The sequence below is a fragment of the Carcharhinus amblyrhynchos genome, chromosome 15 (genome assembly GCF_965287045.1).
Source record: "Carcharhinus amblyrhynchos chromosome 15, sCarAmb.v2.hapA, whole genome shotgun sequence".
Lineage (NCBI taxonomy): Eukaryota > Metazoa > Chordata > Chondrichthyes > Carcharhiniformes > Carcharhinidae > Carcharhinus > Carcharhinus amblyrhynchos.
In genome coordinates, this window is record NC_137338.1 from 21,534,234 (window position 1) to 21,559,324 (window position 25,091).

Below are 25,091 nucleotides of genomic sequence, written 5' to 3' on the forward strand. Positions count from 1 at the left end.
AAACCATATATGTATAGCTGCATTAATAATCAAACCCTTGAATATAGTTGCACCATTTTCTTCGGTCCGTTACTTCAAATAAAGTTCATACTTTAGCTTGTTATCCTAAACAAGAAATAAACACACTTCCCTTTCTTTATTGAAAACTATTTTCAGACCTTGTATAGATTAATTTTAAGTTGTGTCCCCAACCTGTTCAATTATTTATGTTCTGAATGCAAAGCTAACTCGATTAATGTCTATCAATAATGCGCATGCATGTATTATGCATGCTAGATGCAAAACCAAAATATGTAGGTATCTAAGAGCTTGTACAGTTCTTTAAATTATATTTTTAAGCAACACACTAAAAACACTTTACTGTGCTTGGCTTCTGTTAAAATGATGTTGGGTCTCCATCACTAGTTCAATTCCTGATTCCAAGCAAGGAGATTTCCAAAGGAATACCAAATTGTTTTACTAAAACACACTTTGTTGTCAGAATGTGTTTGTGAGCCCAGTACAACATATGTTTGTGTTTCAGGATCACTTGAAAGTGTTCCATGCAACCTGGAGACCGAAGATATCGAGGATCTTTATTCATTGGCACTGTATTATTATGCCCGAACACCCGCTTCCTTTAGAAAGGTACTTATATTTCTGAAGAGCAAATGTTTTCGGCTTTCCTTTTTCATCCATACGTACCAAATAAACATGATCAAGTTTCAGATTAGGCAGGATTCTTCTTCTAAAATATGTATATTTGCTTTTTAAGAAAATAAAGCAAATCATACAAATAACACTTTTGGCAACATAAATTTGAACTAATACCAAATGCCATCGTAAAGAAAAACATGTTTCTATTTAGAAAATACATGGCAAGGCAGGAATTTCGTCCTTTCTTTAATCTTGTTTTTAAAATAACTGGAGTTGTAAAATGATGAGCAGCATGTTGGCACAGTGCTTAGCACTGCTGCCTCTCAGTACCAGGGACCTGGATTCAATTCCTGGCTTGGGTCACTGTCTGTGTGAAGTTTGCACATTCTCCCCCTGGTTTCCTCCTGGTGCTCTAGTTTCCTCCCACAATCCAAAGATGTGCTGGTTAGGTGAATTGGCCATGTTAAATTGTCCCTTAGTATCAGCGGACTAGCTAGGGTAAGTGCATGGGAATATGGGATGATGGGGTCTGGGCAGGATTGTGGTTAGTGCAGACTCGTTGGGCTGAATGGTCTCCTTCTGCACTGTAGGATTCTATGATTGTAATGGAAAAGATGCCCTCTATCATGCGCAAATCAGAATTGCATTCAGTATTACTGAGAAAGTGATGAATGTCCTTGTTTAAAATATTGCTTTGATGTCTAGGACTGTGAATTTAACACACTGATATGGACAGACAGAAGAGCAAGCAATTTTATTTCTCCCTAATCCTTGGCTATCAGAGGAGTTCATACTTTGCTAACGTTAGTCTCAAAGAACCATAAAGAATACATGGGACAGGAACAATATATAAATTTTCTTTAAGTAGTTTGGTTGAAAAGAAACAGATAAAACATGAAGTAATTATCAAGCAAATCACAGCTTGAATTGCTCAACTTCTGTTCTGACTGGCATCAGAACTCCATTGGTGAACTAATGTGTATGCCATATATTTACATCTCTTTAAAAGTCTGTCGAGACAAAATGATGTGGCCATTGAAAGGCCTTATTATTGCATTTAAAAACCCATGTTAAAATGTGCATGTTACATATTATAGATTCAAGTTATTTTTAGATTCATACTTCTAAATATTTCATGTAATGTGATTTCTGGTTATTAAACTCTTTTTAAGCTTGAATCTGCATGCTTTGGTCCAACAGTTTTATTCTATAAACTTTTGAAAAGTACAGGTGAATTTGGCATGTATTCTTAAATGAGTAGTGAGCAGGGAATATTCTTCAGTGAGCAGTGTACCATGAATATAGCTGATTGTTAGCAGTGGGCATGCTAACTCATGGATGGTCAATATTGGTTTTGGTTCAGTAGAATTCTGTCCCATTTATGAAGTCTGGTATCCAGCTGTGAAACAAGGCAAAAGTGTTGTGAGGGAATTTGAGCGAATTTGAATGCTAATGTGTTTTATGTTTATAAACTAAGAAATTTAACAAATAATCTTAGCTTTATTTTCCCCTTAATATTGACTTTTATGGGTTTCACTGATCTTGTGGAGTTTAAGACTGTGCTTTGGTTGAGCTTTAGAGTTAGTCTTCAATGTTTTTTGCTTGTGTCCTCTCGATTTTATTAATTCTGTTGTTTCATTAAATATATTTTGGACTTTTATTTGGCAGAAAGTTAACTGTTTTTATGTTCTTGCAAACATTCTGCAAGAAGTTGTGCTTCAAGGATAGGATAGTAGGACTAGGGGGCACAGCCTCAAGATAAAGGGGGGGTGCGGTTTAGAACAGAGTTGAGGAGGAACTTCTTCACTCAAAGGGTGGTGAATCCCTGGAGGCTACCTCGCTAAATATTTTTAAGACGCGGGTTGATGGGTTTTTGATGAGAGGGGATTAAGGGTTATGGGGAGAGGGCGGGAATGTGGAACTGAGCCAAGACAGATCAGCCATGATCTTATTGAATGGCGGGGCAGGCTCGAAGGGCTAGTTGGCCTACTCCTGCTCCTATTTCTTATGTTCTTATGATACATCTTGGCTTTCTTCTTTTTTGTGTATCTTTTCTCCCTCGAGGGAAAAGTGTTTAATTCCTGCTTCTTTGTCAAGCATCAGCGTCTTTAATAAGAAACTAGAGTGGGGAATGTAGTTACACAGATCAAGAGACCTTTTGTTCCACCAGATGGTTGGTCTTGTTAACATCAGTTTTTTAAAATTAATTAATTTGTGTGACACAGGCATCACTGGCATTTATTGTCCATCCCTAGTTGCCCTTGAGAAAGCGGTGGTGAACTGCCTTCTTGAATTGCTGCAGTCCATGTTCTGTGGGTTGACCCACAATGCTGTTAGGGAGTGAATTCCAGGATTTTGACCCAGCAACCATGAGGGAATGGCAATGTATTTCCAAGTCAGGGTGGTGAGTGGCTTGGAGGGGAAGTTGCGGATGATATTCCCACATATCTGCTGCTCTTGTCCTTCTAGGTGGAAGTGGTCATGGGTTTGGAGGGTGTTGTCTAAGGATCTTTGGTGAATTGCTGCTTTGTTAATTAATACAAAATCCAGTTTTTTTTTGTGTACTGATATGGTAACTTGTTTTGCTATCTTGTGAAGGTGAATGACTGCAACTTATTAGAGTTTTTTTTTAAATAAGCAAATCCCATCATGGAAGTTCTCAAATTGTTACAGAAGTCAGGGCTGCCAGAGTTTTATTTTCCGAAAAATTCTCAGATGAAGAGGTTGACAACAGTAGTCACATTGCCAACATCAGTTGGCACTGAGTTGATTTGCTGGCGCTCTCTCTTTGACAGACCCTCTTTTGACTCCAGCTGCCATAAAATCGAGAGCTACCCAAAAATCATTCTCGATACCAATAACGGGGGTACCTCTCCTTCCCAACTACAGAGGTTATTCCAGGTGAGCATTACGTACAATGATCCTGTAGAAGACTTTTCGTAATTTCTTTTTGGTTCTATACCAAAGTAGATGACTATAAATTTTCCTGCAAAAATGCGATCATTACTTGTTCAAAAAAAGTTAATATTTCTGAAATTCTGTTCAGTTTAAAAAATGAATATTGGAGAATGAGTACATCATTTTTGAGGAATAACCAAGTAATTGAGGGATTCAAGTGCTGAATTAAGTTTGGACATGGAAGAATGATATAGGATGACTTCGGGAAGCATAAAGCTTCTGTGCCATGTTTAAAGCACAGTATAGATACTATGAAGAACTTGCTACGTAACAAATATATGAACCAAAATCCTATTTTCACTTGTGCAGAATTTAGCTTTGCGCTTTTTTTCTGTCTGATCTTATGCATAACAGGAATTGAGATTATTTTTAAATTCACAGATTCTCCTTGTGCTTGGTTTCCTCCCAGTGTTACATAGCAATCTAGCAGGCAGTAAATAATGAGCATTCTTCTCTTGTTTGTGCTTCGAGGGAAAGATCATAGTATGATGAGAAAAAGTGTAAGCCATCTAATCCAACAAGGTGAAACATTTTCTAGGGCTTTTACAATGCGAAAATAGTGTACAAAGTGGAAATTCACTATAATTCTGAAATTTATTGATTTCTGTCTGACAGTTTCAAAAGTGCACTGTGCAACTGCATTTAACTGTGCACGTGTGGACACCTGGATCTTCTGTCAGTTTTGCAAAGTAAAAGAAATGGCAGATGCTGACAGTTTCATTGTTATTACAACCACAAAATCCAGGCTGTTACTTCCAGCTCATTTGCAGATATTTCTAATCAGAAATAAAACTATTAGCATATACTTGTTTTTGATGAATAATTTACTCTTGACAGGATAACCAAAACCTGTTCGGAAGTAATCTGCTGGGCCTGAAGGATGATGAGACGGATCTGAGTCAAGCTTTATGCCTGCCCGTTTCCGTATCCGAAATACTACAGGCAAATCAACAGCAAGGGGTAAGATATACAAATACTTGTGCACAAGCTAACTCATTAAACAAAATCGTTCAATAGACAGAAAGCCACGTTATTAATATTATCTGTCAATATTTGTTCTCATTGACGCACAAAGCATCATGATTTATTTTATACAAAGTGTACCTCACTGACACAGAGTGTCTATTTATATAAAAGCAAAAACACAGTGGATGCCTGAAATTTAAATTCAGAATAGCAAATGCAGCATCTGTGGGAAGAGAAACAGAATTGAAGTTTTCGGTTGACCATTCATTTGAACTGTGAAGTATTTGAGGTGCTCCAGCTTTTAAGCAACTATGTTGTCAGTGAAAGGATGGAGGGAACAAAAGAACAAAAAGGAGAAAGTCTGCTGGGGCTAAGGCAGGATGATTAACGATTAACTGGCAGAAAAGATGGTGGTGCAAGTTAAATGAAGATGGTGAGAGAAAAGATGAATCTAGAATGTCTGAAGTTCCATTTAACTTTGCAGTTAGCTAAATGGTGATGTAAATTATGAGACTGTGTTCTTTGATATCTTTTTGATTTATTATTATCACCTGTATTAGCATATTGTGAAAAGTATTGTTTCTTGCGCACTATGCAGACAAAGCATACTGTTCATAAAGAAGGAAATGAGAGTGCAGAATGTAGTGATACAGTTGTAGCCAGGTGAAGAGAACTTTCAGTTTAATGCACCAAATCTGTAAGAAATTGAATCAAAGCATTGTTAGTGACATTTTAGAAGAATAGAATGATTAAAAGATAGGATTAGAAGATATGCTGAGCATAACATACAAGAAGTCGCCTCTGGATTGGATACTTGAGAATATCTAGATGGTGTAGTTTGAAAGATTGTAATATGGGAATTATACCCACCACAGTTCATTGTTGATGCGGTTTGTTATCATGAAATAATACAGCTGTAACCTTTTACACTGCAATGCAAATACATTTTGTTATATCTGCACTTTACTTCTTTGTTTTTTTTCACTTTCAAGGATGGAGTTCGCTTCTTTGTAGTAGATTGTCGACCTGCAGAACAGTACAATGCTGGGCACCTTTCTACAGCGTTTCATTTGGATTCAGACCTGGTAAATAAAAATATATAATGAAATATGAATGCATGCTACGTGTACATAAGAAATAGGAGCAGGAGTAGGCCATCTAGCCCCTCGAGCCTGCCCCGCCATTCAATAAGATCATGGCTGATCTGTCATGTCTCAGTTCCACATTCCCGCCCTCTCCCCATAACCCTTAATCCCCTTGCCTATCAAAAACCTATCAACCCACGTCTTAAAAATATTGAGCGAGGCAGTCTCCACCATTTCAACGGGCAGAGAATTCCAGAGATTCACCACCCTTTGAGTGAAGAAGCTCCTCCTCAACTCCATTCTAAACTGCACCCCCTTTATCCTGAGGCTGTGCCCTCTAGTCCTTCTGTCCTTTCTGAGCGGGAAGAGCCTCTCCACCTCAATCCTATCAATCCCATTCAACATCTTGTACGTCTCAATGAGATCTCCCCTCATTCTTCTAAACTCCAACGAGTACAAGCCCAGTCTACTCAGCCTCTCCTCATAGTTCAACCCCCTCAACTCCGGAATCAGCCTAGTAAACCTCCTCTGCACTCCCTCCAAGGCCAAAATATCCTTGCGTAAGTGCAGCGACCAAAACTGCACACACAGTACTCCAGCTGCGGCCTCACCAATGCCCTATACAGCTGCAGCAAGACCTCCCTACTTTTATATTCAATCCCCCTCACTATGAAGGCCAGCATCCCATTCGCCTTCCTGACCACCTGCTGCACCTGCAGCCTGGGTTTTTGCGACTCATGCACAAGGACCCCGAGGTCCCTCTGCACCGTCGCATGCTGCAGTTTTTCGCCCCGTAAGTAATAGTCCTTCCTACCATTATTCCTACCAAAGTGGACAACCTCACATTTGCCAACATTAAATTCCATTTGCCATTTCCTGGCCCATTCACCCAACCTACCTAGATCCTTCTGCAGACTCTCCACACCCTCCGCACAATTTGCTGTTCCACCAATCTTGGTGTCATCAGCAAATTTCGACACCATGCACTCGGTTCCCTCCTCCAGATCATCTATATAAATGGTGAATAGCTGAGGCCCTAGCACCGACCCCTGGGGCACTCCACTAGTCACCAACCGCCAATCCGAATAGCACCCATTGACCCCCACTCTCTGCCTCCTATTTGACAGCCAATCCTCTATCCATGCTAACACCCTACCCCCAACTCCATGCCCCCTGACCTTCTGCAATAACCTCTTGTGAGGCATCTTGTCAAACGCCTTCTGAAAATCCAGAAAGACCACATCCACCGGCTCTCCTCTATCCACCGCCCTAGACACATCCTCATAGAACTCCAATAAATTCGTCAGACACGACTTCCCCTTAATGAAACCATGCTGTGTCTGCTCTACCAAACAATTCTTCTCAAGATGCCTCGCTATTTTCTCCTTGATCACGGATTCTAACATTTTTCCTACAACAGACGTTAAACTAACCGGCCTATAATTCCCCGCCTTTTGCCTGCCACCCTTCTTAAACAATGGGGTAACATTAGCCGTTTTCCAATCTTCCGGCACTTCCCCGGAATCCAGCGATGTTTGGAAAATAATCACCAAGGCATCCACTATCACCTCCGCCATTTCCTTTAGAACCCTTGGATGCATTCCATCTGGTCCTGGGGACTTGTCCACAATCAGTCCCTCCAGTCTGTCGAGCACCGCCTCTCTAGTAACAATAATGTCATTCAGGCCCTTCACTCCTACCATCTTTCCATCACTAACATCCGGCAAATTATTCACGTCCTCCTCCGTGAAGACCGAAACAAAAAAGTTATTCAGGGCCTCAGCCATCTCCCCATCCCCTACCACTAAGTCCCCCCCTCATCCTCTGAGGGTCCAGCGTTCACCCTCGCCAGCCTCTTCCTTTTTATGTATTTATAAAAACTCTTGCTATCCTTTTTTATATTAAGTGCTAGCCCAGCTTCATAGTTTATCCTACCCTTCTTTATCAATTTCTTTGTCATTCTTTGTTGACATTTAAACCTCTCCCAATCCTCTTCTCGCCCACTACTCTTAGCTACTCTAAACGCATCCGCTTTTAATTTAACACTTTCCTTCACCTCCTTCGTTATCCACGGCTGATTACCTCTCCTCCTCCGATCCTTTTTAACCATCGGAATAAATCTCTGCTGAGCACCAAGAAAGATCTCCTTAAAGATCCTCCACTGTTCCTCAGCAGACCTACCTTCCAACACACTCCCCCAATCAACAGGAGGAACGGTTGCATTACATTTGGCAAACTTGCAGGAATTTTAAATATGAGATGCGTAATTGCTTTGCAGGGTCAGATTCCAAAATGTTTCTCTCTGGGTCCTAATCCTCTGGAAAGCTTGAGAGAAACTTTCAAAGGATTCTTGGAAAATGACAGTAACCAGTGTTGATGGACTAGGGTAGTTCCAATTCAAGTAGAAAAATATGCTTCACATTAAACAGAAGCAACTTCCAACAGGATAATCTTGGAAGTGAACACTTGATCAAAAGTTATCTGACTTTGTAGATCATTTGATACGGTCATATTTGGGATATTAAGTGTTGTGCATTTGGCATATTGTGTCTCCCTTGGGGGAGGCGATAGTCTAGTGGTATTATTGCTAGGCTATTAATCCAGAAACTCAGCTAAGGTTCTGGGGACCAGAGTTTGAATCCCACCATGACATATGTTAGAATTGGAACTCAGTAAAAATTAGGAGTTTACTGATGACCATGAAATCATGCTAATTGTCAGAAAAACTCATCTAGTTCACTAATGTCCTTTAGAGAAGGACATCTACCGTCCTTACCCACTCTGGCTTACATGTGACTCCAGAGCTGCAGCAGTGACTTTCAACTGCCCTTCAAGGGCAACTTGGGATGGACAATAAATGCTGTCTAGCCAGTGATGCTCATCTCCAACGAATGAATTAAAAAAATGCTTTTGCCTCATTGTTACTTTGGTCTTGGTCTGGCAGTGAAGGCAGTCATAGATTTGAGCTTAATTTTGTGGCAGAAGTTTTAAATCACTGAGAGGAATGCATAAAATAAAATAAATAGAACTAGAGAGAAATAGCAAACTTGAAACAAGTTGACAGGCTGGCTAATTCTTTTTACCCTTTCAATAATAAGTGTAGGGATTTGGAGTAGTTAGTGTGAGATATATTTCTTTATCAAAATTGTATGAATATCTAAGAAAGTGAAGATTAGGAAGTTTTCACCATAGGAAAGCAGGTGATTAGCCAATTTGAGGTTTTTCAATTCAACCAAAATTTAATTTCTTGTAAGCTTCTTAAAGAAAACTTCAAGTTAAGACAAGGACAGAGCATTTCAGTTGCAATGTGCTTTGAATAAATAAGATGTGCTCATTTTTATTTATTTTTGTGTACAATGTAATTGCAATTCCGAGTGACCACATATCTTGCAGACCTTTTGACAACTTAATGGGATTCTTTCCATTCTCCACAGATGCTGCAAAACCCTGCAGAGTTTGCACTTTCAGTTAAATCTCTTTTGGAAGCACAAAAACAGTCAATTGAGTCAGGGTCAGTAGCAAGCGGTGAACATCTGTGCTTCATGGGAAGTGGCCGAGAGGAGGAGGACATGTACATGAACATGGTGCTGGCTCACTTTCTTCAGGTGAGCTGAAGTGCGATGATGTTTACTTCATTTCCAGTTCCACTTGAGCAAGATATTTGTATTATTCTTATGCTTGGGTTGATCCTTAACTTGACTTTGCATGGTCGTTTTCATCAATCCTTTAAAAATGTCAAATAACTGCTTGAGGCATTCCAGTATAAACTTGGCTATATTAATTCTTCTCCACAATTGATCCATTTAGTTTGTATAATTCTGTAATGAGCGTTCATATTTGATTACATTCTTGCTAGTTCTGCCTCTATACTGAACATCAAAGGGCAGCGTTTGAGTTTATGTTTCTATATTCTAGAAAAACAAGGAGTATGTTAGCATTGCCAGAGGGGGCTTTATGGGTAAGTCTTCAGTCTTTGAAATTTTCTTTTAATTTGGCAAAAGCTAGTTCTACTGAACAAATCTATTTAATATTGCACCAAAATATTGATGGTCTCCAAATTCTCATTTGCTTAATAAGGTCATATTCCCAAAGCTGCTTCATGATTTGTTTCTGTTGAAAATATCAGTACTTTGACAGGTTAATTTAGAAAATATGCGTATAGAACTTTAGAGGACTTTGCCATGACTTTATGTAAACATTTCTATTCTTGTTTTAAGTTAATTTGTCTTTATCCTTTACAATCAATAGCTGAGGCACAATATTGCCGCTATTGGTATTATTATGCAAAAGTACATGTATAATTAAATGTTGGAAAAATTGCTGTCAAAGGGCCAACTATTGGGAACTAGCAATAAAAACAATATTGTAATGTTGGTCAATAAAAATGTGGTCAATTTCTGACGGTTTTGGAATCTGACAGTACACACAATGTTTTAAATTATGATCCTAGTAAGTTTGATGCAGTTGTTGAAATTCAATATGTGTATTTTCGTTCCTCAGCAACTACTTCACTCGTTCTAATTTTATATTGCGCAGCTGTTGCTTGTTCCATTTTCGTCACCATATTATTTATTCATAATATTTATTCTCCAGCATTTAGTGATTGCCATTGCTGTCCTGTTGACCCAACTTAATTTTATTTCTTGCCAATTAGCATGCTGTTTTCTGACAGAGTCTTCCTTCATTGTTTTATGTAAAGGAAGTTGTAGTGTGAGTAAGAGAGATTATATTTTACCACTATGATTATTTAAAATATCAGTACACTTAATTCTCAATATGACTACATTTTAAAAAAATCAAGCATAGAGAAAATGACCGATTATATCAATCTTGATTTTGTCATTATTTGACAACCAAAGGGAAATTCTATTTTTTACAGCTGCTTCTGTAGTTACTACGTTATGTTGAATTTCTGAGGATGAGCTGGTGCTAGATTCTGTATCACAAAAAATCATTTTGATTTTTACAATATTTTATTGTCTTTAAAATCAGTCACATGAAAAATTGTATAATACTATCTGATCTTTTTTATATAGTAATTTCATCATTGCAATAAATTTAAAACTCCATGTCTTACTATATGAGAGCTAAAATTGTAGTAGTGGCTGTAATGTTAAACATATCTCTCCTCTCACCAACTGTAACTTTCCTTTGCTTTAGAACATTAAATATACAAAACATTGTGAGAAGGCTCTGATACATTTGGTGTCCTTGGTCGCTGTTGGAAGCTGCACTTTTTTTTTGGAATCTTTTTCCTCCAAACCATTTCACCCTTAGACTTGGTGATCTGTTCCTTTGTTTATCATAGACATCGAGACTGTCCCAGAGCAACCTTTTTATTTTCAGACATGAAACAGTAATGAAATGTAGAAAATACTGCTTTATTTGTAAATTATTTACACTAATATTGTATTAGTTGGTGCACTGACTAGGAAATACATTATTAACAAATTATGCACCATTTTTGGTATTTGTCAGTATGTAATCAAGGTGAAAATCTGGTTTTTGAACAGTTGTGCTTTAGCATAACACAGGTATCTAAGAGGCAAACACTTGTAAAAATGAGCAATGACCTTAAAGTGTTTAATGATTTTACTGGGTTAAGGTAGTGCAAAGTAGCGTCAGGCATTCATCAGAGCAGCAGGTCCTATGTCAAACAAAATAAATGGAATTATTCAGCTATTTTATTAACTTGTCAATTCCTGTTAATTTTCAATCCCCTCCTTCAGGTAATGGCTTTTTGCTTGAGCTTTAGTTCCATGACTGTTGATTTCCCTCTTGACTCTTCATCCATGTGATTATTAATCACATCTGTCAATAGGCCAATTTGTCAAGATTGGTTCTGTTGCCAGTTGACCAAAAATGCATTGCCAGCTCAAACTGTTAGATAGAAATTGGAAGTAGAAATATTAGCAATTGTGATTCTGTCCTGTCATAAAGCAGGGGTGGAAGGTTGGTGGTACAGCCTCTGCACTGTCTGGTTGAAATTAGATAATCCAGAGTTTGGATTCAGCCCCTTCCCTCTTTTTCAGCTTCTTTCATCAATGTTATAAACAGTAAAACTTTTTAGTTGGGTAGTGATGATGGTTGAGTTGATAATTATCAATGTAGCCCAAAAAAACTTGAGAAGTGTTCCTGCTAAATTGAGCTTTGTCTTTATGAATCAGTCATATTATTTACAGTCAACATTGTATAATTCTCATCTGTTCTAATATATATACTGAGGTAGAAGACATTGATCGACAGCTTTAAAGAAAATTACATAGCCCTAAAAAGCTGAGAATTCAAGTTACCTTAATTTATTGTTTGGAAATAAAGTTGTTGCACAAAACGTGCAGTGGGATATTGCGTTCTAACTTACCCTGTCAGTAGACACAACATTCCTTCACGACATCTTGTTATTAAGAGTATTCCAAACTGTGCTGGGGCTTTTTGTTTCTAAGTGAAGAGAAAAATGCTTGTCCGTCTTCAGATTTGGAAATCAGCCTGCTAGAATATTACCCTTCTATGTGAAACGTCCTAGAAATTATGACATTTAATGGTGCAATCCAACGCTCACTCGTGAGTAACTCAAACAAAAAAGCCCCAGGATAGTTTGGAATACTCTTAATAACAAGATGTAGTGAAGGAATGTTGTGTCTACTGACAGGGTAAGTTAGAATGCAATATCCCACTGCGCGTCTGGACAATCTCAGGTCCAGTGATTTCTCCACAATTTCTCTAAATCCTGATTGATCTCTTACTTGTGACTAATAAGTAAACTTTCACCTTTTTTGAATTGAACTTTTTACAACAAATTCCACCAAAATCTTTCTATTGCTAAATGGTCTGAAATTCTGAATCATGACTCTGACATTTCGGTTTTCAACAAATCATTATTTCCCCAGAAACTACCTCTGCAGAAACATGCCCTCCTTTACAGAGGCATTTTGCCCCTTCTGAAACAATGGAGATTCGTTCAAAACATTCTAGTAAACAGAGAGACTTCCATAGTTCTACCACCTTGTGTGAAGAAGCATTCCTTAACTTATAGGAGATCATCTACAATAGCTGCAAATGAACAGAAAATGTAATTTGTCAATGAATACACTTTTCATAAATCCTATCCCCAACTACAATATTGGTTCCAAAGTGCGATTCAGCTTTAAGATTCAATTGATTTTAGCTACAGTAACTCTTCAGTATTTTGAAGGGTATCGTTATTTCTCCAGATAATCTAGACAAGTAGTGTGGAGCATCCCGTTTAGGATAAATGCCCGAGTATTGGTGAAATACCCAAAGCTAGAATGTAAATCAGCATTCCTCAGTAATGAAAAACTCATGCAATATGATTTAGAAAATTTTACCTAGAATAAATATTTTATTGGTTTAGATGAGAAAGAGCTGAAAGTCTGTATGCTATTATGAAGACATATTTGTAATGCTTTAGTTGTTCTTGTGTTTTTGTTTGCAACTAAATTCCTTTTAATTAATATGTCTGTAACATTGTTCTTATATATAAAAATAGTTAGCTAATGGAATGAAATTTAAAAAAGGTAATTTGTTGAAACGTCAAAATTATAACTGCACATTAAAGAAATTATAGCATTATTAAATCGTGGTCTCCAAGGCATTATGCATTGTTTATGTTGTATGGTTATCATCTGTGATGCATTGCATCTATAATAAGTTGTTCTTGGAAATATTCAACCCGATTGAGACTTTCTCAATGCACAAATTCACTTCAGTAATAATTTCTCATTGCTAAGTTTATGGACACTCTTTCAATTATCAATTTCCATAAGCACAGTTTTAAGTAGATTAATTTGAAAGTGTTGTTTCAGTGTTGATAAATATATTCAGTTAGTCATCAAAATAGTGACTAATTGGAAGTTCCCTTTACAGTTTCATTAATTTGTAACTTTGACCAATACATGTTTTATTGACCTAACTGGGTAATTGCCTTCTGAAAAGTGAAGAAAAAAGAGAATTAATCAGTTTATATCATTCTCTTATACAAATCAGCACTCATCAATTCAGTCCAGACATGGGTTAATTGTCTCTTATTTGTAAAATGGTGCATAAAGTCTTGGGATTCGGAAAGGAGCTGGTTGGATGTGGAGTGTAGAAAAACATTGGCCCGTTTTGTCTATCCTCAGAAGTCAAAAGCTTAATTATTTCAGTGAAGAATGTATTACCAAAAGAAATTAAGTTCCATCTGTTGTGAGTATTCCATGTGCTCTTTAGGTGCATTTGTTTGCTAATAATGATGGAGTAATGCAGCTCTTAAGTTGAATTATAATATTTCTGAATTCCCAAGGTCTCCAAGGCATTATGCATTGTTTGTGTTGCATGGTTCTCCTCTGTGACGCATTGCATCTGTAACACAATGTTGTTGGAAACATTCAACCTGATTGAAACTTTCTCAATGCACAAATTCACGTCAGTAAAGTTTCTCGTTGCTAAGTTTATGGACTCTCGGTTAATTCTTTCAATTATTAATTTTCATAAACACAGTTTTAAGTAGATTAACTTGAAAGTGTTATTTCAGTTGTTGATAAATACATTCAGCATTAATTTGTAACTGTATCAAAATTGCTGTAATTGTTATAATGAATGTTAAAACATTCATTTACATGACCACGTGCAATGTAAAAACAATACTAATATATCCAAATCTATACTTAAAATGAAAGAAAAAGAACTAACCAGGACTATAGTTAATCTGGCTGAATTTAAAGGTTGATCTGGTGCACAGCATTCTCTTTGTATTGAAGTGTATGAAGGCTATTATTGAAAGTAAGACTAGAAGGTTTGGTGACCATTGTCAGTATCTTTAAGCTGCCCTGTCTTGCAGCACTGCAGCAGCACCTTGTAGACATAAATGTAGATGGGCCAGAAAATGGCTACGGTCACTGGATTGTCAGTACATCTGGATCTCGTGGAAGCATTTCTTCTGCTGATGTAAGTATATTTTTGTTATTCTTACTTTAAACAAATCATTGAAATAACAGTTCAGATTGTGAAACCTTACTGAAGAATAATTTTAGACTGTGGTTAAAGCATGACCAGCATTAAGATAAATTGGAAACTACCTTTTGATTCAGAGTTGGTACTCGTTGCAAGACTTGAAATTTGCCTACTTTAGCCTCTATCAGAAGGAAGCATCCAATAATGTAAACCTGTTCAGTAAACCATCCTTTTTTGTTTTGCTCACAAGTTGTAGGTGTCACTAGTCAGGCCAGCATTTATGTCCCCCCCCTCAGGGTATTTAAGAGTCAACCACATTGCTGTGGGTCAGGAGTCACATATAGGCCTGACCAGATTTCCTTCCCTAAAAGACATTAGTGGATTTTTATGACAATTAACAGTTGTTTCATCGTTAGACTTTAATTCCAGTTTTTTTATTGAATTCAAATTCCACCATCTACTGTGGTCCTCGGAATATTACCCTGGATCTCTAGGTTACTAGTCCAGTGACAATACCACTATGCCACCACCTATTCTCATTAAATATATTAGAATGGGACTACAGTTCAGAGTTAACATTCACTGCAAGTAGTATGGTACAGGTTTGATTGTCCTCTGCTAAATTCCTGATCTCAATCGCTTCAATGAGGCGCAAAGAGAATATAATGTTCTTCTGCAAGGAAGAAAGAGTTGTTCCTGAGCCAAACTTGCACATCTTGAATAGAGTAGCTTAGAGTGGATTTAATATTGCTTGGAAACAAAGTGGGCAGGTAAAGAATAAGTTAAATTTACATTAATATTTGCAGTTTAGTTGCTGATCCGCCTTAAGCCAGTCACATGATGTGCAAGTGTGGCTCAGGAACAACTCTTCTACTTTTCTTTCCCTAAAGAGGAACTTGAGGTTCAAAGAGAAGGCAGAGATCAGGAATTTAAACAAACCTGCATCTTATCATTGCTGAGTGTGTTAACTCTGAACTACTTTCAAGTTGTAGAGTTAATGGCCAATAGCTATATAAATATATTTGTATGTTTTAGAAAAATCTCTTTCTGTGTAATGTGTTACTCTCTAGATATCTCCTATAGTTGTTTAGATTTATCCTGCTATGATTAAAGCAAGTTGCACATAAAATGTAGCGCTGCTCATGCCGCATTTTGAGGGTGCTATAATCGAGTTCAATAAATGCTTTTGCAGGGCGATTCCCCAAACGGTTCAGGTGATGGAAGGGGAGTCAAGTCATTAGTAAATAAAATGACGTTTGCTCTTAAATCCAAATCGGTGAATGTAAAAGAGAAAGTGATCAGTTTCATTGAGAATACATCTGCACCAGTTGAAAGGTAAGGTACTTCAAAATGGTATTTCATTCTATAAAGCCTTTTTCTGCAGAGATCAAATTATAAGCTTGTAAGTTAACAGACAATTTCTTCTAGCAGGAAGGATTTTGAAACCAAATGCATTTCTTAAATTGTCTGAATTGAAATTTTAGTTTAAGCAGATTATTTTGATGTTACTCTGGGAGTCTATTTGCATAACTGAAGTAGAATGCATGTGCATCTGTGTATGTTCCTGAAAGTGATGCAGTAAAATGCACACATGCAATTACAGATTTAGTAAAACTTGTATCTTTTGGAACAAGGATTATTTTAGTTTTATGAAGAAATTGGTTATGGTTAAACTTTATCTTTTTAATTAGATTTGTTCTTTTCCTTTTTCTGAAATTATTGCTTTTGTCTTATTTTCCACTATTAATTAATATAGAACGGCTTTTCAACTTCCTTGGCCAGAAAAAATGAACATAGATTGGTAAGATGGTGTTCAGAATAGCTTGGCAACTCTGGTCTCTGTACTTCAGCGTGCTGTGCAAGCATGTACTACTTCGATCTTTTACTGTTGCTTTGCTGCAGCAATTTAAGCCTTAAACAACATGTTTTAACTTCTACTTGGTTTGTCTCAATTTATGGTTACATGTTTATTATTGGTCCATCACCCATGAAACCATGCCCAGAAACTAAAATGGACTCAGTGTAATCTGGCATCCTGGAAACCTTGCATCTCACTTTGCTACGGTGTATAGTCTGCTATTACTACTTTTCACCATTTTGTATTAGCAGTTCCGTGTATTTGTTATGCTGTTTTTTTTATGATTGCCAAATGTGTAATCTGCTCTCAAAAACTATTGCTATTTTTAAAAAATGAATGCTTACTACCTTCTTCAAGCCTTTCCCAGATTAACATGGCCATACTGATATGGCTACTGCTCATTAATTCTTAAATATACTCGTTTTTTTAAGAGTAAACATTTGGTTTTGGAATCAAAAGAATAACCAAGATCTATCAGGAAATCATGTTGCATTCTGCTGTTTATATCTAGTGTCAACTTCTCATTTGAATGGGAAAATAAAAAAAGGTGCTGAATAAGCAGTGGGACACAGGGAAATGCTGTTTTAATTGGTTTAAAGCTTACTCACGAGCAATATTTTATAGATGAACAAAGGTTAGAATGCCTTGAGATGGTATTAAATGCCTCACCAAACTGTGCCTGAACTGAATATAATCTTTGAAATTAATGGCTGTTAATTTTTCAAATTATATTTCAGAATGATGTGAAAGACTACTTTTGCACAGTATCACAAGATTGTTGATTTTAAAGTCAAAACTGAATCAGTTGACTTAAATTTCTCTCCACTTTATGCTGAACTATTTTTAGTTTTCCAATTTTCTTCTCCAAAGAGCACTGACTCTTGGGATGAGTTGCATCATTCCATTTCCTGTATCCCTTTGGTATGTCATCAAATGGACATTTTTTCTGTGAGCCTTGCCTTTCTAAACATGCCCCTACGTTTCACAACTTTGTCAACAGACTCAACCCTAACCCCAATAACCTCATCTCCTTCACTTCAGATCATTACCCAGCTCTGTCCTCTGCCGTGCCAAACTCAACCCCCATGCCTGTATCACCTTTTCTGTCTCCCGGCTGGTTACCTGAGCTCTGCTACGATGTTCAACCCATTCAAATCTCACATCAAGTCCCACTTACCCATCACTCAGTTCTTGTTGATCTCCATGAGCTTCACCCAGCATCTCAAATTTAAACTTCTCATTGTATTTGAACCTCCTCATCCTCCCTTCCTGTCTGTAAAAAAAAAAACCCTTTAAATCAAAACCATTCAACCCTGATATCCATGCCTCTTGATTCCTGGGATGGGATTTTCCATTCGCTCTGAAAATGGAAAATCCCACCCAAGGTTAATGGACCTTTCCATGTTCCATCCCTTTCCGCTATGATTCCTGCAGCAGACGGAACAGGAGAATTTACCGCATGGTTTTTTTACATTGTTACTTCCACCTCCCCACACACACATCGGCACCGTGACCACCTCCTAACCCATGTTGGTGTTATGTCATCTGCCTATTTTCTTTAACCCCTCCCTAAACTCATGCATGTTGCCCACTCCGCCTCCTCTTCACCAAGCTTTTAGTAGTCCCATTTAATAGGAGTTTAGCATCACGTTTGGCATAAATATCCAGGCCACTTCTTAACCAAGATTTCAGTAGTCTTTGGTTGCAAAGTCGTTCTGGGTAATTGGATGAAGTACAGATTTAGATTTTTGGTCTTGCAGTGAAAATGGGAAATAACTAAATGCAGATTGTGTAAAATATGAAGATTTGCATTAATGGTTGCACTGAAGTTTTATTTTAGGTTCAATTTCAGTTATTGTGGTCAGAAATTGACAAGGTAGACTAGACGTTGCGCCGATGGCTATTTTGCATTGTTCTACAATTTTCCACTTTCCCTCACTAACAAATGCTTTAAGTTATTTATAATTTTGCTAATGCACTTATTAATTTTCGTACTATACAAAATGTAATCCAACAATGCTCAGAATCCAACCTATCATTGTAGGAAATATTACTTTCTATATATGCTAATGTACAGCGTGCATTAACCATTCTGCAATCAAAAAAATGTGCACACAACCTGGCTTCTGCTGCTGTCCTAACTTGATTCAGTCTTCTGCTGCATTTTTGATTGCTCCCACTGAAGGTGTGTATAATTTGATGCGCAGATAATGCATTTCAGTCCAAACTGAATAATCTCTTCACGTCATGTGTGAGAGTGGTTTCAAATGAACCTCAATCCCCCTACCTACAGAATCCATCCCTGTGGTGCTTATAACTCTAGAATATAGAATCCTTACAGTGCAGAAGGAAGTCGTTTGGTCCAATGAACCTGCAATGACAACAATCCCCCCCAGGTCCTATCTCTATAACCCCACGTATTTATTCTGCTAATCCCCTGACACTAAGGGACAATTTAGCATGACTAATCAACCTAACCTGCACATCTTTGGACGGTGGAAAGAAACCATAGCATCCAGAGGAAACCCACACAGATGTGGGAGAATGTGCAACTCTGTACAGTGACCCAAGGCTGAAATTGACCCAGGGTCTCTAACGCATTGCTATCCTTGTCATCCACCATCTTGTGCTTCGAGGTTGAAAGAGCCACACCATCACCTTGTCAGACCTACTATTTTGTGACATATATTTTGATTTATTTACCATTGTTGCATTGACTTAATTCAGAGATGTTCTCAGTTGTTCTTTGTGTCGGGCATCAAAACTCCTGAGTGTGATCTATTAAATACAGGCTTGAAATCAAATAAAATTTATGGAATTTGTTTGCTTGAAAGGCCATTTGTATCAGTGGATACTTGTGGAAAATGTCGCTTTGAAAAAAATTAGTTGATTATAAAGCTCTGATGTATAAGGAAACATGATCTTTTCCAAGAGCCAACCAAGAAATGCATACTTACTTTCTTCAAGTTAACATCTTGGGAGAAACTTATTTTCCAAATTGTTTGAAAGTCTGCACGCATTCTCCGCTTTCACATCCCTGTATATGTCACCTTTGCTCGCTCCGCCTAACAGCGTAACCTCTAGCTCATTGAATAGAGTCCGCACTTTGGAACAGATGCAAGATGATCTTAATACTACGGACCATGCAACCAACAAACACCTTGCAATTTACAAAATTCTTTGACAGAACTATTAAATGCTGAATGACCTCTGCCTCTGGATTTGATTTGTAGAGAACTTGTGTTTTTAATTCAAATCTTTACAACAAGCAGTGTCTTCATGGAAGAATGTAGTTTTCAATATGCAGGGAAAGTTGCTCAAGATATTTGAGTTTCATCAGCTTGAATGTTCCATGACTAATACAATTCATATTGAAGTTTGCATTTTTTGATTTTAATAATTGACCACTGTATTTGCCCTTAGGCATGTGAGCAGTAGTGACAGGGTGGGAAAACCCTATCGTGGGGTAAAACCTGTCTTCAGTATTGCAGACGAAGAGGAGTATGATACAGGTAATTAAATTAATTGCTATAAGCTCTCCAATTACTATCTGATACCCGAAGTGCATAAGTGAATTTAGTTTCAATTTCTGCGGACTGTCAGTATATTTAGTTCAGTGTTGTGAATATTTCACTCTTTGAAATTTTTTCTGACTGGTATCCAAAAGAATAAATTTGCAGACAAACATATTATTATTTGGAATCCATCATTTCAGATTTCTTTGAGTCTTGCTATGAGGATGGTTCAAACTTGTATTTATGTTTTAACTGTAGTTATTTCGTCTGTTGTATTCCACATGTGTCAAGTGATGCAAACACAACATGTGCAGGAAAGCAAATCCATAAACACTTGGTAAAACATTTGAGTGAAGTGATAGAAGGAATTTGGAAAACTAAAGATAGTATCAGACAGGATCAATTTTAAATCTAATTTTAGCTTAGATGTGAGACACTGCACCCATTTAACAGCAACCACCTTCAAGTCCATTAGCACTCAAGTTCTTAAATATCAATCACAAACGTAATCAGAATAAAGAAACCATTGGAATTGGATTTGCACCCAGTACTAAATTATATAAATGTCAGTTTTAAAAAAAAATTTGCATGTAATACTGCCTTTTGTGTTTGAAGTGGCCTAGAAGCAGATCATCAAAATTGCTGTAATTCTCCAGTCTCTCACGCTGCTGTAACTTTACTATTTTGCACTATAATGTACACATGATTCTCTGTCACAAAGGACATTTCAGAGCCTTTTGTCTTCACCCACTCTTAGTCCTGTTGATGAAAGTGATTTTGTTTTTTTGTCCCTGCTTCTCCGAAAGGTACTGACTGTACCTCATATAGGGCTTCATTTGCAATGGCAATCTTCAGGTAACTCAGACAAGTGGCCATTCTTCATATATTAGCAAGACAATGAATGCTGCTGTTGAGAGCATTATAAGAACCTAAGAACATAAGAAATAGGAGCAGGAGTAGGCCATCTAGCCCTTCGAGCCTGCCCCGCCATTCAATAAGATCATGGCTGATCTGTCGCTGCTCAGTTCCACTTTCCCGCTTTCTCCCCATAACCCTTAATCCCCTCTCTTATCAAAAACCCATCAACCCGCGTCTTAAAAAATATTTAGCGAGGCAGCCTCCACCACTTCAACGGGCAGAGAATTCCAGAGATTCACCACCCTTTGAGTGAAGAAGTTCCTCCTCAACTCCGTTCTAAACCGCCCCCCTTTTATCTTGAGGCTGTGCCCCCTAGTCCTACTGTCTTTTTTGAGCGGGAAGAGTCTCTCCACCTCTATCCTATCCATCCCATTCATCATCTTGTACGTCTCAATGAGATCTCCCCTCATTCTTCTAAACTCTAACGAGTACAAGCCCAGTTTATTCAGCCTCTCCTCATAGCTCAACCCCCTCAACTCTGGTATCAGCCTAGTACACCTCCTCTGCACTCCCTCCAAGGCCAAAATATCTTTGTGCAGGTGCGGCGCCCAAAACTGCACACAGTACTCCAGCTGCGGCCTCACCAATGCCCTACACAGCTGCAGCAAGACCTCCCTACTTTTATATTCAATCCCCCTCGCTATGAAGGCCAGCATCCCATTTGCCTTCCTGACCACCTGCAAGCTGGGTTTTTGCGACTCATGCACAAGGACCCCGAGGTCCCTCTGCACCGTCGCCTGCTGCAGTTTTTCGCCCCGTAAGTAATAGTCCTTCCTACCATTCTTCCTACCAAAGTGGACCACCTCACACTTGCCAACATTAAATTCCATTTGCCATTTCCTGGCCCATTCGCCCAGCCTATCTAGATCCTTCTGCAGACTCTCCACACCCTCCGCACAATTTGCCGTTCCCCCAATCTTTGTGTCATCAGCAAATTTTGACACCCTACACTCGGTTCCCTCCTCCAGATCATCTACATAAATGGTAAAAAGCTGAGGCCCCAGCACCGACCCCTGGGGCACTCCACTAGTCACCATCCGCCAATCCGAATAGCACCCGTTGACCCCCACTCTCTGCCTCCTATTTGACAACCAATCCTCTATCCACGCTAACACCCTACCCCCAACTCCATGTCCCTCGACCTTCTGCAATAACCTCTTGTGAGGTACTTTGTCAAACGCCTTCTGAAAATCTAGAAAGACCACATCCACCGGCTCTCCTCTATCCACCTGTGTATGAACCTTTTCCAATGGGAATGAAGCCACACTCAACAAAGATTACAGACAGATACTGACCCATGAACACTGAAATCAGTGGTAGCATTCTAACTGCTATTTCAGAAGTGATTAACTCAATGTACATCAGGGACCAAAATGACCACTTTCTAGTTTGCTCCTATAAAATGTGGTACTTTACAGATAAAGCATTCAATCTTGGCTGCTTCACCAGGAGAAAGTGGTGGCCTCGGATTTCTTAGCTGTAGGAAATGCATAGAATTTAATCTGTAATGACATTTCTTAAAGCTCATCGCAGTTTCGTGTGCACCAAATGATTGAAGTGGTATCTTCCAGTTTCAAAATAAATAAATAATTAGAACTAAGACATTTTGTCTTGTTGTCCATTCGTGTCCAAGTTTTTTTTTGGGTCCTGCATCTGTGATTCAGAAGTAGATTCCAATGCCAATTTTCAATTTTTCTTAGTTGCACAACTGGAATTGGAAACGTAATAAGGTGAAGAGGGCAACATTTCAAGCCTATCTCGGTGAACTCCACAAACCAGGCTGTGGTTTAGTGACTGACTTCCTGCTGTACTCCATTGCAAATCTGCAAAAAAAAAAATTTTCAGGGTTGGAAAAATACAAAAAAACACAGGAATGGTTTGATACATCAGACATATTTGCCTGTGTTCCAATCACGCTGCATTACTGTTACGTATTTGCGTATTTCTGGAAAGAAACCCCATAAAATTAATCTTCAAATCTACATTAAAAGTCACCAATTAATTATGGGAATTAAAGACAGTCCTCTATTGACTTTAAAAATTGTAACTTATTTGTGCACTTTCGGCATATTTCTGTTCATTTTCTGCCCATTTTGTTTTAACAGATGAAATTGATAGTTCTTCCATGTCCGATGATGATCGGAAAGAGATGGTGAATATTCAGACATGGGTGAACAAGCCTGACATTAAACACCACTTTCCATGCAATGAGGTGAAAGAGACAGGGCATATGTTTCCAAGGTGCGTAATGACCAATCTACAAGTTGAATTGAATCTCAGACACTTTGAAAATGGCATATAACTACATTTAAAATACATACATCTTACTCAGAGGTTTAACAGGGCCACATTCAAAAGGTATCTGTTGATTTTGGAACATAGCTGTAATTAATGACAAAAATCAGTTTAAACTTGTGATAAAGTTATTCACCGTGCATTCTAGTTTTGTTTTTACAAAGGACTTGGAAACAGTTCTAACATTGGTCAAGAAATTTGACACTCCATTTTTTTAAATTCATTTGTGGAACATAGACATTGCTGGCTGGCCAGCATTTGTTGCACATTAAGTCTCAACATCAGTTAAAGTCCAACAGGTTTATTTGGCAGCACTAGCTTTCTGAGTCTCGGGCTCCTTCATCAGGTGAGTGAAGACTTGTGTTCACAAACATAGCATATAAATAGACAAACTGAATTTACAAAATAATGGTTGGAATGTAAGTCTTTACAGGTAATCAAGTCTTAAAGATACAGACAATGTCAGTGGAGAGAGGGCCAAGCACAGATTAAAGAGGTGTGTATTGTCTCCAGCCAGGACGGTTAGTGAGATTTTGCAAGACCAGGCAAGTTATGGGGGTTACAGATAGTGTGACATGAACCCAAGATCCCGGTTGAGGCCGTCCTCGTGTGCAGAACTTGGCTATCAGTTTCTGCTTAGCGATTCTGTCATGTTTCGTGAAGGCCGCCTTGGAGAACACTTACCTGACGATCAGAGGCTGAATGCCCGTGACTGCTGAGGTGTTCCCCAACTGAAAGGGAACACTCCTGCCTGGTGATTGTCGATCGGCGTTCATTCATTTGTTGTTGTAGCGTCTGCATGGTCTCCCCAATGTACCATGTCTTGGGACATCCTTTCCTGCAGCGTATCAGGTAGACAACATTGGCCGAGTTGCAAGAGTATGTACCTGTACCTGGTGGATTGTGTTCTCACGTGAGATGATGGCATCCATGTAGTTGAGCCAACATGGCTTGCAGAGGTTGCTGTGGTAGGATTGTGTGGTGTCGTGGATACTGTTCTCCTGAAGGCTGGGTAGTTTGCTGCAGACAATGGTTTGTTTGAAGGCATGATGTGGAGGTGAGGGGATGGCCTTGACAAGATGTTGTTCTTCTTCAATGACATGTTGAAGGCTCCGGAGAAGATGTTGTAGCTTCTCTGCTCCGGGAAAGTACTAGACGACAAAGGGTACTCTGTCCACCATGTACCATGCTCATCTTAGGAGGTCGGTGCGGTTTTTCGCTGTGGCGCATTGGAACTGTTGATTTTTCTTATGAGGCATCTTTCAGCGTCTGTAGGTGTCTGTTGCGATGCTCCTCATCTGAGCAGATTCTATGCATACGGAGGACTTGTCTGTAGAGGATGGCTTCTTTAATATGTTTAGCATGGAAGCTGGAGAAGTGGAGCATCATAAGGTTATCTGTGGATTTGCAGTACAGTGAAGTATTGAGGTTACCGTCCTCGATGGAGATGCGTGTGTCCAAGAATACAACCAATTCCGGAGAGTAGTCCATGGTGAGTCTGATGGAACTTGTGTCATCAATGTATCTAGTGTATAGCATTGGTTGAAGGCCCTGTGCAATGAAGAAGTCTTGTTCAAACCTATGCACAAAGATGTTGGCATATTGAGGTGCAGATTTGGTCCTCATGTTGTTCCATGTGAATGGATGAAGAACTGGTTGTTGAGGGTGAAGATGTTGTAGTCCAGGATGAAATGGATAAGTTGTAGAATTGCATCTGGAGATTGGCAGCTCTCCAAATGCAAACAGGGCATATAAAGACACAAAGTCAATTTATTGAATAATAATTGAAACAACTGTATGATGACATATGAAAAAACCACACCGACCTCCTCAGAAGATGAGCACAGGACAAGGTGGACAGAGTACCCTTCCCTAGAGCAGAGAAGCTACGACATCTTTTCTGGAGCCTTC

General features: G+C 38.5%; 1 protein-coding gene across 1 annotated transcript in view; it reads left to right on the forward strand.

Annotated features, from left to right (window-relative positions):
• Positions 1–25,091, forward strand: part of tbc1d23 (TBC1 domain family, member 23) — a 63,366-nt gene that overhangs the window by 28,740 nt on the left and 9,535 nt on the right. The window contains exons 8-16 of the mRNA XM_080203568.1: positions 524–627; positions 4,432–4,554; positions 5,553–5,645; positions 9,080–9,250; positions 9,561–9,603; positions 14,482–14,588; positions 15,787–15,929; positions 19,876–19,964; positions 22,991–23,126. Coding sequence (XP_080059694.1) covers positions 524–627; positions 4,432–4,554; positions 5,553–5,645; positions 9,080–9,250; positions 9,561–9,603; positions 14,482–14,588; positions 15,787–15,929; positions 19,876–19,964; positions 22,991–23,126 — 1,009 coding nt within the window. The remainder of the gene's footprint in view (positions 1–523; positions 628–4,431; positions 4,555–5,552; positions 5,646–9,079; positions 9,251–9,560; positions 9,604–14,481; positions 14,589–15,786; positions 15,930–19,875; positions 19,965–22,990; positions 23,127–25,091) is intronic.